Source organism: Sphaeramia orbicularis, chromosome 5, assembly GCF_902148855.1.
Source record: "Sphaeramia orbicularis chromosome 5, fSphaOr1.1, whole genome shotgun sequence".
In the NCBI taxonomy this organism is placed as follows: Eukaryota; Metazoa; Chordata; class Actinopteri; order Kurtiformes; family Apogonidae; genus Sphaeramia; species Sphaeramia orbicularis.
In genome coordinates this window covers 41,739,139-41,753,495 of record NC_043961.1, presented here as the reverse complement: position 1 = coordinate 41,753,495, position 14,357 = coordinate 41,739,139, and the positions used below count along the sequence as shown (strand labels likewise).

Here is a 14,357-nt window from a genome sequence, read left to right as displayed (position 1 = left end):
GCGACCGCGTCACTGGCGATTTCATCCCCATGCGCCCACTGCAGAGTCAATAGGCCCTGCGCCGGCTTTACTCGGCTCGGGCCTAATGAGCCAAAGCAGTTAACTTTAACAAGTGCAGTGTATTATGCGCAAGTTATGTACCTGTGATTTGCATGGTTAATTTTCAAAAAGCACAGCCAAAACATAAAGGTGCACAGCTTGCTCAAAGCCATGCCAATTATCAGTATATTGTTGTCTTACCTTGTCACGGGTATTACCATGTCGAAATGCAAGCGGTTAGACTATTAGAATGTTTCTCAACGGGGGTGGTACCCTGCGTAAAGACTCCATTTATTCTATCTTATTTAAAGGGTAAATTAAACTGGATTTATGATCCTTTTTGCACTAAAAGTTTCTTAACAGTGATAGCCACTATAGCTGCTATACCTCTGGTTAACTGAGAAGGTAAATATGTTTTATGATTGACATTACACTACCACACACACACTGATATTACCTTAATTAATCACCAATTTCTTTCTCACTGTGCATAATAAAAGTGAATTTAACAGTAGTATCGGATCGGCCGGTATCGGTAGGCCTATTGGCAGATATCGGCAGTCCTGGTATCGGATCGGTATCAGAGCTCAAAATATTGGATTGGTACATTCCTAGTCCTGTTCTGATCAAATAAAAATTTGTTGAGTATTTGTGCAATAAAATTTTTTCAGGGAATAATCTTAAAAAAAAAAGAAACAAAACAAACAAAAAAAAATTATCATCTTAAACAGTATCGTGATATATCGCAGTATATTGTATCGTGATCCTAGTATTGTGATTTGCATCATATCACCAGATGCTTGCAGATACACACCTCTAATCACAATTCACCATGTGAACTGTGATCTTTCCTCTGTTTTGAAATGTAGTGGAAACAGCAGACAGAAATCTATTTATCCAAAAATAATACCCAGTATTTAGAATTCAGTCAAAAAAAACCCATAAATGCACCACACAGGACTTTTTTATTAGGTGAATTACAGGCTGGTGCAAAACCTTTTGGGGGCACCCATTGGCTGAAAGTGACATACCATCACTGTTTCCAGGTGATCAGTGCAAGTAAACAAAAAACAGTCAGTGAGACAGATTGAGTTAAAGCAGGGGTATCAAACATGCAGAGTGCCAAAACCGGCCTGCAAAATGAATTTACAAAGTGCAAAAATTACTAGCATAGTAACAGAATAACCTATAAATATATGAAAACTACAAAATTTTCTTTGTTTTGGTGGTAATAACATTTAATTATGAAAAGATTTACATTTCCAAACTATCCTTTCACAATAAAAAATGAATAACCTGAAATGCCAAAAGAAAATTAAAATATTCTGCCTATTACTAAATGTTTTGTGTATAAATGTATGTATAAATGATAAGTAGAGGCATAATTTCAGACAAATTTTAGTTTTCTTTTTTGTGAAATGATAGTTTGTAAATGGAAATATTTGCATAATTTTATGTTTTTTATTGCACTAGAACAAAAAGAAAAACTTGGAGTTCACATTACTCATAGGTTATTATGTTATTATTTTACTGATCCGCCCCACTTAAGACCAAATTGGGCTGAATGCGACCTCTGAAAGAAAATGAGTTTGACATCATGGAGTTAAAGGACATGTTCAAGAAGCAAACTATGGCTAGAAATTTAGAGTTAAGGGGTGTATATGGTTACCTTTTGGATATGATAATGCAAGGGGTCAAACTCATTATAGTTCAGGTTCCACATTCAGACCAATATGAGCTCAACTGAGCCTGACCAGTAAAATAACAGTGAAAGAAGTAAAATTACATTATGAAAATGTTTACAACAAAATCTTCAGAAAAATAAGTGCAATTTTATCATTTACACATGTACATTAAAACTTACAGATCACAATGGATCTACAAATACACAAAACATTTAATAACAGACAGAATATTGGTACAATTACATTTAATCAGATTAAGATATTTCATTTTGTTCATATTTGTTCAAGTTATTCAGATTTGTTGTGTAAAGGTAATTTGTGTCATTATTTATAGATTATTCTGTTATTATTGTACTGGTCTGATCCACTTTAGATCATATTGGTCTGAAAGTGGAACCTGAACTAAAATGATTTTAACATCATTGATTGTTAATATCTTCAGTGTAATTTTTGTATTTCACAAATTCATCCCAGGGGCCGGTGTCATATAGAATTCTGACCCCATGGAAATCTATATAGAAATGTGACAAGTGGGTCAATTTTCTAGTATAGAAAACTGACCCAACCCATAGAATTTTGACCCCTTAATTGTACTGTATGTTAATAAAAATGTTCTAATACATTTCTATATCATAATAAGCTTAAATATATGCATATAATTTGAATTTTTCACAATAAACTACTAAATTAATTCATTCATATAGCCATTGAAATCATTGTTTTATGTATTAAATTTCTAATATAATATTACTTTAGTAATATTTGTAACAAAAACTATGTAACACTGAATGGGTGAAAACAGATTGCAGCAAAGGTTATGGGATTTGAATCAATAACAGTTTTTGAGAAAATAACAGGTGATTCCCAGATATATTTGTAATATCATGTGCTTGTACATTTGTGCAATGCATGATTGTTAATACATTTTTGTGCATTACATAACATGTTTTGTGTTTATATATATGCTAAATATTTTTTTATTTATTTATTCATTTATTTATGTTTTAATAAATTGGGTGATTTATTGTGGGTGGGTCACTTTTCCATAAGGGGGGGGGGTCAGAATTCTATAATAGAAAACTGACCTGTGAGTCACTTTTCCATAGAGGTCACTTTTCTATCAGAAACCGGACTGGACCCTTTGGCGGGCTGGTTTTGGCCCACGGGCCATATGTTGTGAACCTGTGCAGTACTGTGTCATCTTAGACTGGTGTCTGCTGCATGGGGTCAGTCATGGGACCAGTCCATCTCAGCCCAGGAAATGGGAAAATACAATCAGTCTGGGTCAGTACCGGTGCTGGAACAGTATTTAGGTTAAGGTTAAAGTAAGATTAAGGTTAAAGTAAGTAAGGTTAAGGTTATCAGTCCAGTAAATTACCCTAAAGTGGTGGAAACATGATTTTTTACACAGTGAAATAAGGAAAATTAGGCCTGTAATGGTACACAAAATTTTCAGTTCGGTACGTTTTCGGTTTTGAAAGCCACGGTTCGTTTTTTTTTTTTTTGGTTCGGTACGGGAAGAAGAAAATCCCTCAAAATGTCTGTAATGCATTTATGAATTTTTGGACATTTTTCCCACAGAGCGAGCGAGCGAGAGAGAGAGAGCGAGGGAGAGAGCGAGAGAGAGAGAGAGAGCGAGAGAGAGAGAGAGAGAGAGAGGAGAGAGAGAGAGAGAGAGGGAGAGAGAGAGAGAGAGAGAGAGAGAGAGAGAGAGAGAGAGAGAGAGAGAGAGAGAGAGAGAGGAGAGAGAGAGAGAGAGGAGAGAGAGAGAGAGAGAGAGAGCTAGTGTAAGTGTTTTAGAACTACGTAGTTCATAGGTTGACAACATTCGTTTTATCAACGTCTCTTTCACCGGGACCTAATGTGATCCCAAACGGGACTATAATGATGGTGGAGGGTCTTCATCTCTTCCTTCCAGGTTCATATCTTTTTTGTTTTTTTAACCTATATCAGCTGCTGTTTTGTATTTCAGGTCAATGTGTGCTCCTTCAATTGTCCGTGTGGAACTTGCTTGAATTTAAAGTTCCGCATCGAACAACGTCTTTCGTTCCTTTTTCTTTTTCTCAACATACTGTGCCGTTTCGGTACAGCTGTGCACCGAATCGAACAGGTGTGTACTGAAACGGTTCAGTTCGGTATGTGTACCGTACAGGCCTAGTATTTATGGATTTGTGAATCCTTTGAAGCTCATCATAGTAGATCATAATCTGATCTCTTTCCATAAATAAATAAACTTTAGACATAGAGAGAATAACAGTTAAAATAATTACGGTGGAGAAACACATCATGAAGGCCTTAACGTCATTAAAACCGTTTATACCAGTATTGTATAAAGGACATGGGCACAGAGTTGGATATGATTGTGTATTGTTTAGGAGGGGTTTAGAAAAGTTCATTTTAGTTCATTTTGTCTCAAATAACAAGACGTGTCTTGTTGTCTGACTGAAATGTAATGGAAATGTTTTTGTTAAATCATTATCAACAGTCAAAGCCTACATTCAGACAGCAGGTCTTAATGCACAATTCAGATTTTTTGGTGAAATCTGATATTCTATATCATTCATATCACACATTAAATGCGACTTCTGTCAGTTTTGAGTATGAACTGAATGCGATCCTGATGTGACCCGTATGCGCAAAACAGATCCTGACATGTGACCATGCAGGCACACACTTTGTTACAGAAGTAAATAGTTTTTACCGCCACCTCCTCATGGGACACAGAATTGTGACATTTGTCACATTTCAGCGACGTAAAGATAGGATAAATGTGACCTGGCCGTTCAGACTGAAGTCGCATTGCAAAATATTGGATATGTATTGGATTTAGGACCTCATATGAAAGTGGCCTGGGTCAAATTTGAAAAAAAAAAAAAAAATTTGTGCTGTTCAAACTGTCTTTAACAGATCGGATACAGGTCACATATAGCTAGTACTGCACGATTTTGGCAAAAAAAAAAAAATCCAGATTTTTTCCTCTAAAAACTCGATTTTCGATTCGATTTTTGGGTAAAACTAGAAAAGACAACAGAAGTCAGCATGTCATTTTCGTGAGCAGCCCACGCAAGGCACCGCTCCCTACCTCAAATCTGTGATGGTATCATGTGATGAACCCACAGTTTTTTGTTTTTTTTCTCTTCATTAAATCTTTAAAATGAAGTAGAGTATACAAACAATGTATACAACAAGAAAATAACATAAGTTTGTCAGGAGGAATACTCGTACACTACAAAAAATGTCCAAATCAGAGCAAGCCTTTTGTTTCCAGATTTATCTAACAGTTTTAAATAAAGTTCAGCATCTTACAAAAAATAGATACTATTTGATTTTGTGTTACAGAACTTACATTTGTGAATGAAAAATTTAGCAAGTAAGAGGACTAAATTAATTATTTAAAAAAAGGAAAAAAAAAAAAAGGGGGGGGGGGGGTTTCCCTTTTGGGGGATCTGGGCCCACAGAAGTGATACCAATGTAAGTCAGTGACAGGTATCAGTCGTGCGTGCGTGGACCACATTAATATGAATGATCCCCATGTGGTTCTATTTAAACTGGGGGATCCATGCGTGGAACAGACTGACCCAGGACACGCTGGAGGGATTCTATCTGTGGAGCTGCTGGATGTGTGGGGCAGAGGGCTGTCTGGGCTCCTCTGCTGAGGCTGATGACACCAAGACCTGGACCCGGTTCGGAAGAAGACAGTACGGTACGGATCCGGGACAACGGAAGATGAATGATCCGCATGCAGTTATATTTCAGTTGCGGGATCCATGCGTGAAGCCACGGCTTACATTGCTATAAGTACTGCGGGTTCATTAACAGATTTAACGTCCGTGGTCATTACACGGACTTCTGTGACAGACCGCTGTTACAGGAAGAGCCTATGGTAGTCCGCGGGCACGCAGAGGCGCGCAGCCAGAGGCACGAGAGAGATGAAATCGATTTTACGATTTCCCTTTCTTAAAAATCATCCCAATTAAAAAATCCGATTTCGATTTAAAATCGATTAATCATGCAGCCCTACATATGGCCAAAAAAAAATCAGATTTGGGTCACATTTGCCTGCAGTCTGAACGCAGCCAAAGTGTCCAGAACAACTTTATAAAAGGGACTCACTGTCGGATCTGAAGGTGACGGACAATCTGCGACCTCCATCTAAACCACCTGACTGCACCTGAGAGAGAGATAAAGGGGGGGAGAGAGAGAGAGAGAGAGAGGAGAGAGAGAGAGGAGAGGAGAGAGAGAGAAGGAGAAAATAGGATTGACCTGGATGTTCCTCTCGACTTCATTCAGCACAAACAGATTTGGTAACACCTGAAGAACAGACAGATATGACAATGGGACAATATCACATCCCCATGGGATCATGTCAGTTGCTCAGAATCCCATTCTCTGTGTCCCTAGCATCCGTTTACAGTGCTGTAGCTCAAAAGCTTTAAAAGATGTGCCAATAAAGATGGTGAGAAGATGTTTAGTATTAAACATTTTCATGGTGCCTTAAAGGTGCGGGAGACTTTTGTGACCAATTTTTCATCAAATCTGTAAAACCTCAGTCATAGCCTATGTATCACGAATCTGTAAATCTTTCTGTGATTACTCCTGAATCTCTTGCATCACAGTGAACAATTTCGAAGTGCCATCCACCATAAACAAAACATGTTACAAACGGAGCTGGGAGCTGGGAGTGACGTGCATTGTGGGAAACGAAGGTTGGGACAGCCGCCTGCAGTGGCAGCAGCCATGCAACCATATGATTTAATGGAAGAAACAAACATGAGCGGAAATGGCTGAAACGCGGAAATAGCTGGAGGAATATGCATAGAGGGAAGGGAGCTCCTGCCGTTTCCACATCAGGTCTGTAGCAGCTGCCGCTGCTAGGCGGCTGTGCGAACCTCTGTTTCCCACAATGCACATCTCGACAAAATTCCGAAGAGGCCCGAGTTACCTCCTGGCTCTGTTTGTAAACACATGGTTTGTTTATGGTGGATGGCACTTCGAAATTGTTAACCGTGATGCACAATATTCAGGTGAGTAATCACAGAAAGACTTACAGATTCGTGATACTATATGTTATGACTGAGATTTTACAGATTTGATGAAAAATTCATCACAAAAGTCTCCCGCAGCTTTAAACTGTCACATGGTTTAGTGCAGTGTTTCTCAAACTGTGGGGCAGGCCCCCTACGAAAAGGCGTGAAGGCTTGCCAGTGGGAGCATGGGATCACTCCTGGGTGTTTTTTAATTCTCAGGTTAGAATATGCAGCAGGTGGAACTAATGTTTTAGTGTTGCAGCACCCTGGATTCATTTTAGGGATGTACAACAAACAAACCTACTGCCATGGGGATCTGTCACTAGACTAGACAATGAGTTTAGGTTTGGAGAATGGACAAGGATTGGACTGGAAAAGAAAAATGTGCAATGTTTCTGTTTTGGCCCAGTTTGTACTTTAATGTTCTGAGATGTGCAATGGAAATGGGCTCATTGCAGCCACTGATGTTGTTAAAATGTTCATCTTTGTTGCCAAAATTTGTTTGCTGTTCTAAAAAAAAGTAACTTCATTGTCCTAGTTGTAAGATAATTGCACATTTCTTATTTGGAAAAATACTGTCTCAAGGAGCAGTCTTGTTGAGTTTATTTTTGTATTGTTTTTTGTTTGAACAAAAAAAAAATAAAATTCAAGGAAAAAAAAAAGTATTGTTACAATATTGATGTTTCTTTCAATAAAAGTTATAATTGCACCACTGTTACAATGTTGTTAGGGTTGAGGGGGTCTGGATATTTTTTATCCTCCAAAGGGGGGCCCGACAGAAAAAGAGAACCACTGATTCAGTGAAAGAGAAAAAAAATAGGACCAATGGCCCTGTAGCTTACCGGCCAAATTAAAAGCTTTGGGAAATGTATCCAGATACCATTTATTATCACCCAGTCATGTGTATATTATATTACAGAAATAGCCCATGTTTTGGTCATATTCCAATCAGATCTGTAAAAAAAATTCCAATTCCAACTTGATATCGTTGATAACTGATTTATTGTATCAATCCACTTCCTATCTCTTATAATGGGGAAATTTTGCAAAGTCGCATCCAAACCCAGAATCAGATCCAGATCGAAATAATTTCAATACCTTGTGTTGACATCATCATAAAGAAGCTGTATACCAAGTTTGAAGTCAATCAGAACTGTAGTTTCGGAGAAGAAGACGATTGAAATGTTTTCCCCATAAGAGCCCATGTTAAATTTTCTGTAAGTTCCCGGATCCAGAAGAAGATCCTGATCAGCATGTGGCCATTATGTTTTGGTCATCTCCCATCAGGGCTGGACTGTAGAAATTTCAACTTGATATCATTATATTTACTGAGTTATTGCATTGATCCACTTCCTATCTCTTATAATGGGGACATTTTTCAAAGTCATACCAAATCCAGAATCAGATCCGGATCCAAATAATTTCACTAACTTTGTTGACATCATAAAGAAACTGTACACTAAGTTTGAAGTCAATCGGAATTGTAGTTTCGGAGAAGAAGACGACTGAAATTTTGCAACGGACGACGGAAGACAGACATCGACAGACGACGCCGACGGACGCCGCATGATGACAATAGCTTACGGCCTGTCGGCCGGTAAGCTAAAAAGAACATTCAGTTATCAACTTGCACAGCTTTACACAAAAAACACACACAGCTGAGACCATTGGAAACTTTAGTAAATTAAGATGTTAATTTAATCTATTTCAGACTGAAGAGATGCTACTTACTATGTATGTATTAACCATTAAAGACCAACAGCTGTTTTCATCAAAACATCCAAATGATTTTTTTGTCTATCCCAAGTGATTATTGCCATTATTAAATTAACCTTTGCATTTTGCATTTTTCAGTAAAAATCTGGTATTTTCCTGTATTTCATTTAGTGATTAGTGTACGTGTTCATTAAAGCTCAGAGTAAATTCAAAGGTTATATATCAAAACAGAAAAAAATGAGTGAAAAAGTGCCTTTTTCAGTCCAATCTCTCATTAGACTATCTGAACATAAACCCAGTGTGTCTATCCACTGTCACTGATCCAACTCCATGGGTTTTACTGGTGAATCAGTGTTGTAGAAGATGCCATTTTGTTACCTATTTTATTCTTTTTTCTTCAATTTTGTACAGTTTGTGGCATTTTCTTAATGTCACTCATATTTTGTTGGCTTCTTATTAATGTCCTGGTGTCCTTTAACATGGCTAAAGGGAACACACTTCACTGTGGCTTCAGCAGCAGGTTTACAGTTGGGAGTGTGGTTTTCATGTTGCTGTAAGACTAATTAGACAGACCCCCACTGTGTGTGTGTTATACAGAAGGTGAACATGAAAACAAGGGCAGAGCTATAAAAGTGTCCTGCTGAAACACGCCTCAGTGTCAGAATCTGTGCCCTGCTTATTAACAAACCCCACACAAACACCCACTTTAGCGCACATACGTGGTTTCACACCATTAATCTAAAAACCTGGATCCATCTTTGCTTCTGTAGCAGTTATATAATTATGCAGCAAAGCAGAGATTAAAAGAGCATTTAGGAAAAAAGTGAGTGTATGTTTAGTCTGTTTGAAGATAATCAGAGAGAAATCACAGAAACACAAAGACCAGAAAATTTGCTTGGTGCATGGGTCAACAGAAGTTTCCTACTTCCAATCCCAAGTGTTTGCTTGTTAACTTCCAGTCTGGCGCTAGCTTGCAAGATAGCAAGGTTTTACACGAGGTGCCTCCAAGATTTCCCTAAGATATCAATTATTGATGTTCATCAGCTGGTTCAAACTGGGAGCTCTGCCCCCAGGAGTAAACACGAGAAAGGATATAAGACGTACATTTCCTCTTATAACAACTATGAAGGTATGTTATAACTTTATGGCACAGCACTTGGGTAGCTAAGGTAGCCAGCTAGGGCTGTTTCACTATCTTTAGTGCTTAAGATACAAGCATTTATTAATTCACTAACCTATTTAACAGTGTTAAAGCAGGATTATCAATCGACAGTTTTAGAAATAAATATGATTACTGTTTTTATAGCATAACATGGCACTTGATACCCATTCCAGCTGAAGAGAACGGGTATTGCTCCCTTCTGTAGTCATCTCAGCCCCCAGCAGTCACAATAAAATCTGTGGCATTAAAATGCCTACAACAACCCAGGTGTTTTTGGCAGGGCTGAAGTTATCCCTCTGGATCTTCGTCAGCCACTCAGCCACAGGGTCAACAGGGAACAAATCAAAATTAATTTCATTGCTGTAACATGAAGAATTTGTGCATAAAAGCACACAACAGGGGACAGCTGACGTTCCAACCCCTTGAAAAGCAAGTTGCTCTTCTTGGACTCTTAACATATTCATGGTAAACCAAGGCAAACATGAACGAATGAATGACTGAATGAGTGAAAGTCGCTGGTATCCCATTCTAGCTGTCAAACTGCCTAACCCGGAAATTTTCAGTGGAAGCACATGCCCACACACTCAGCATCAGAACGTAACTAGACGCCATACTGTGCACGTAGCAAATACCAACTGGTAAGAACCCTGTGATAAAATGACCAACGCAGGAGGAGAAACCGAAGTATTTACTGCCTGGTTAAGGTATTTCCCCTTCATGAGAACTGGCTGTTGGGTAGTGGTCTGGTCAGTCATGTGACCTTTGATTGACAGCTAACTCCACTGTTGAGCCTATTATGTTTATTACATAAAACTAGCTAATTAAGTTTAGTGGTACCTCACTACAACCAGGGCTGTCTTAACACATGGGCCTGTTGGGCACAATTCCAACACCAGGGACCTTTCTCTATACATTCTCCCCGTGTTTGCGTGGGTTCTTCCAGGTACTCTGGCTTCCTCCCACTATCCAAAGACATACACTAATAAACTCTTGGTTAATCTAAACTGTACATAGGTGTGAGAGTGATTGGTTGTTCATTTTTATATGTCAGCCCTGTGATGAACTGGAGGAATGTCCAGGGTGAACCCACCTTCACCATAGGTAGCTGGGATAGGCTCTGCCCCCATGACTCTCTGGAGGATAAAGCAGTTCATAAGATGACTGACCCATCAAAGGCCTAAAGTTACTTCACTAATTGCTAATTTAAGTCTTTTCTGCTTTTTAAAATTATTTTTCAAAATTTATTTTGTACTCGACTCTTTCCATTATTTTATGTAGATTTTCTTATTTATACAAAATTTTTCCTTTTTTTTTTTACAGATTTTTTTTTTTTTTTTTTTTTTTTTTTTATTGGTGATAGTTAACAAGACAATGTGGACAGAAAAACAACAACACATAAACAAAAGGAAACTCAAACAAATAAACAAACAAAAACAACAACAATGACAGAGTATTGACAAACAACGTCAATTACAATGAAAAAGATCAGAAATGTAAATAGCAATATGATAATAATGTTAACATGATGATAATGATAACAATAAAAATATTACTTTCTAATCCAAAAAAAAGGAAAAAGGCAAGGGGGGTTGGGGCTTGGTTGAAGGAGGAGGGGGGGGAGAGAAAGGGGGAGAAAGAAGAGTAGGTGGGAATGAAGGGGAACAGGGATCCTGGTTTGTCTGTATGGAGGTAGAGAGAGCGAATGAAGTAATGTGGATGATGTCAATTAAAAAATGTTGTTATGGGTTGGATGTGGTCTGATATGTGGTCTGTACATGGCTGTGGTTTTGGTTACTGCTTTGGTACGAGTCTGGGTGGACTTTAGATAATTTGTGAAGGGGTTCCATGTTTCCTCAAAGGCTGATATACTGTTTGTTTTGTAGGCTGTTATTTTTTCTATTGATATGTGTTCTGAGAGTAAATTTGTCCAGTGGGTGATATGGCAGGAGTGTTTTGATTTCCAGTTTTGAAAAATGATTTTCTTGGCGATGGTCAGAGAAATTAGTAATGGGTTATTGTGTTTAGTTGGAATTGTAATGTGTGTCAAGTCCCCCAGCAAACAGAGCGTTGGGGATGCTGGGATTCTGCAGCCCAAGATACACGAGAGTGTTTCTGTGACTGTTATCCAAAATGAAAGAACTGGCTGGCAAGACCAGGTGGCGTGAAGATAATCATCTGTGTGACCCAGGGTGCACTGTGAGCAGATATCTGTGCTAATCAGCCCCATTTTAAACATTTTCCCCTGAGTGATGTGTATTCTGTGAATGGTTTTATATTGTATGAGTTGTAAATTTGTATTGGTGGTCATGGAAAAGATGTTTTTATTGATTTGTATCCAGAAATCAGGGTTGGGAGGTAAAGCCAAGTCCTTTTCCCATTTGGTGGTTGGGAGTGTTATGGAGGTTTCTGACAATGAAAAAAGTTTATACATTTTTGAAATTTTTTTTGGGGGTTGTAATTTTAAAGATTTCTTCACTTAAATAAGAAGACTGTAATATGTTGTTAGATATGTTGATTTTAGATTTAATGATGGATTTTAATTGTTGGTATTGGAGGAATTGGTCTCTTCCAACCCCGTACTTCTGGATAATGTATTAAATGATATGAACTGGTTATTTTCAAATAAGTGGTGGAGGTGAGTGATGCCTTTGTGTTGCCATGATGGAAAGTAAACAGGAGTGTTGTACAGCTGGAAGTCTGGGTTGTGCCAAATTGGGGTGAGCCTACATGGTGCCAGTGATGATTTAGTGATTTTGTGGGCTTTCCACCAGGCTGTCAGAGTTGAGGAGATTGTGATGTTGTTGTAGTAGTCCTGTTTCTTGATTGACTGTGGTAGAAATGGGAGGTCTGAGAGTGAGGTAGTTTTACAATGATTCTGTTCTATCTGTAACCATGGTATACTGTGCTTATCTTTATGGATCCATTTGAGTAAATATTGTAATTGATTTGACAGGAAGTAATACAGAAAGTTTGGTGCTTCAAGGCCGCCCTGTGGTTTTGAGTTCTGTAATGTTGAAAGTGAGATCCTTGATTTTTTATTTTTCCAGTAGAACTGAGTTGTTAAAGAGTTTAATGTTTGAAACCAGTTGTCTGTGGGAGTAATGGGGAGTAATGAAAATAGGTAATTAATTTGTGGGAGGGTTTTCATTTTAACAGTTGCAATGCGTCCAGTGAGAGTAAGTGGTAACTTGGTCCATCGTTTAAAATCATCTTCTATGGTTTTCAGCAGAGGAGTATAGTTGAGGTTAAACAACTCTGACAGCCTGGAGGAAATATTAATGCCTAAATACTTAATATTACCAATGTGGAGTGGGAGTGAGGGATCTTGGGCTGCAGAATCCCAGGCATCCCCAGTCAGAGGTAGAATAGTGGATTTGTTCCAGTTTATTTTATAGTGTGAGATTTTAGAGAAATTGTTGATTATTTTGAATGTTTCTTGTAATGATGTGTAAGGGTTTTGTAGATGTAATAATAAATCGTCCGCATATAAGCTAAGTTTATGTTCTGAATTTGTGTATTGTATTCCTTTGATTTTATCATTCTGTCGTATGGCTATGGCGAGTGGTTCGATGAAAATTGCAAATAAAGATGGAGAGAGTGGACATCCTTGCCTGGTGCCCTGGTGGAGTGTGAAGCTTGGTGAGGTGATCCCATTTGTGCTAACTGTGGCCCTGGGTGAAGTGTACAGTGTTTTTATCCAGTGGATGAATGACTGTCCAAAACCAAATCTATGGAGGGTGGAGAATAAAAAGGTCAAGTTTACTTTATCAAAGGCTTTTTCTGCGTCCAGTGATACAATAATGGTTTTGTTGTGTTTTTGCTGTGATGTGTTGATCAAATTAAAAAGTCTGCGAATGTTGTCTGAGGCATGCCTATTTTTAATGAAGCCTGTCTGGTCGGGATGGATTATGACTGGAGTGACTGTTTCCATTCTAGTTGCTAATGTTTTTGTGATAATTTTGAGATCTGTATTGATTAGTGAGAGAGGACGATAGCTGGAGGGGTGTGTTGGGTCCTTATTGGGTTTTAACAGTAACGTTATTATAGCAGTGTTCATGTGGGGGGGTATAATGGAGGTAGTTTTTATTTCTGTAGTTACTCTGAAGAGTAGTGGTGATAATATGTTCCAGAAATGTTTGTAGAATTCTGCAGGAAATCCATCTGGTCCAGGTGATTTATTGTTCGGCATTTTGAGCAAAGCTTTATGTAGTTCTTCGAGGCTGAGTGGTGAGTCTAAAAAGTGGGCTAAATCAGATGGTATTGTTGGTAGGTTGAGATTATTTAAAAATGTGTCTATTTCTGTTTGACTGGGTTTGTTATTTGAAGAGTAGAGTAGAGGTTGCTGTAAAATTTGTGAAATATATTGATTTCTTGTGGGTTATGTGTGACTGTACCTGTAGAATTTAGTATAGCCGGGATTATTGCTTTTTCTTTTTTGTGTTGTAATAGATTAGCCAGATATTTACTTGATTTATTACTGTACTGAAAGTTTTCATATTTGAGTTGTTGAATGATGAATTGTGTTTTCTTGTGTATGATGCTTTCCAATTGAGTTTTAAGTTGAGCTAGTTCATTTTGTTTTGCTTCACAGGGATTGCTGGTTAGTTGGTGTGTAAGGTGTTTGATTTTTGTTTCTAAACTAGTTTCTAGTTCCTGTTGCTGTCGTTTCTTATATGAATATGAAATGATTATTCCTCTAATGACTGTCTTTCCTGTTTCCCATAAAAG

General features: G+C 38.0%; 1 protein-coding gene across 1 annotated transcript in view; it reads right to left on the bottom strand.

Moving 5' to 3' along the window:
* LOC115419601 (interleukin-17 receptor D-like) overlaps positions 1–14,357 on the bottom strand; it is a 92,053-nt gene that overhangs the window by 54,273 nt on the left and 23,423 nt on the right. The window contains exon 2 of the mRNA XM_030134497.1: positions 5,838–5,895. Within this exon, the coding sequence (XP_029990357.1) occupies positions 5,838–5,895 (58 nt within the window). The remainder of the gene's footprint in view (positions 1–5,837; positions 5,896–14,357) is intronic.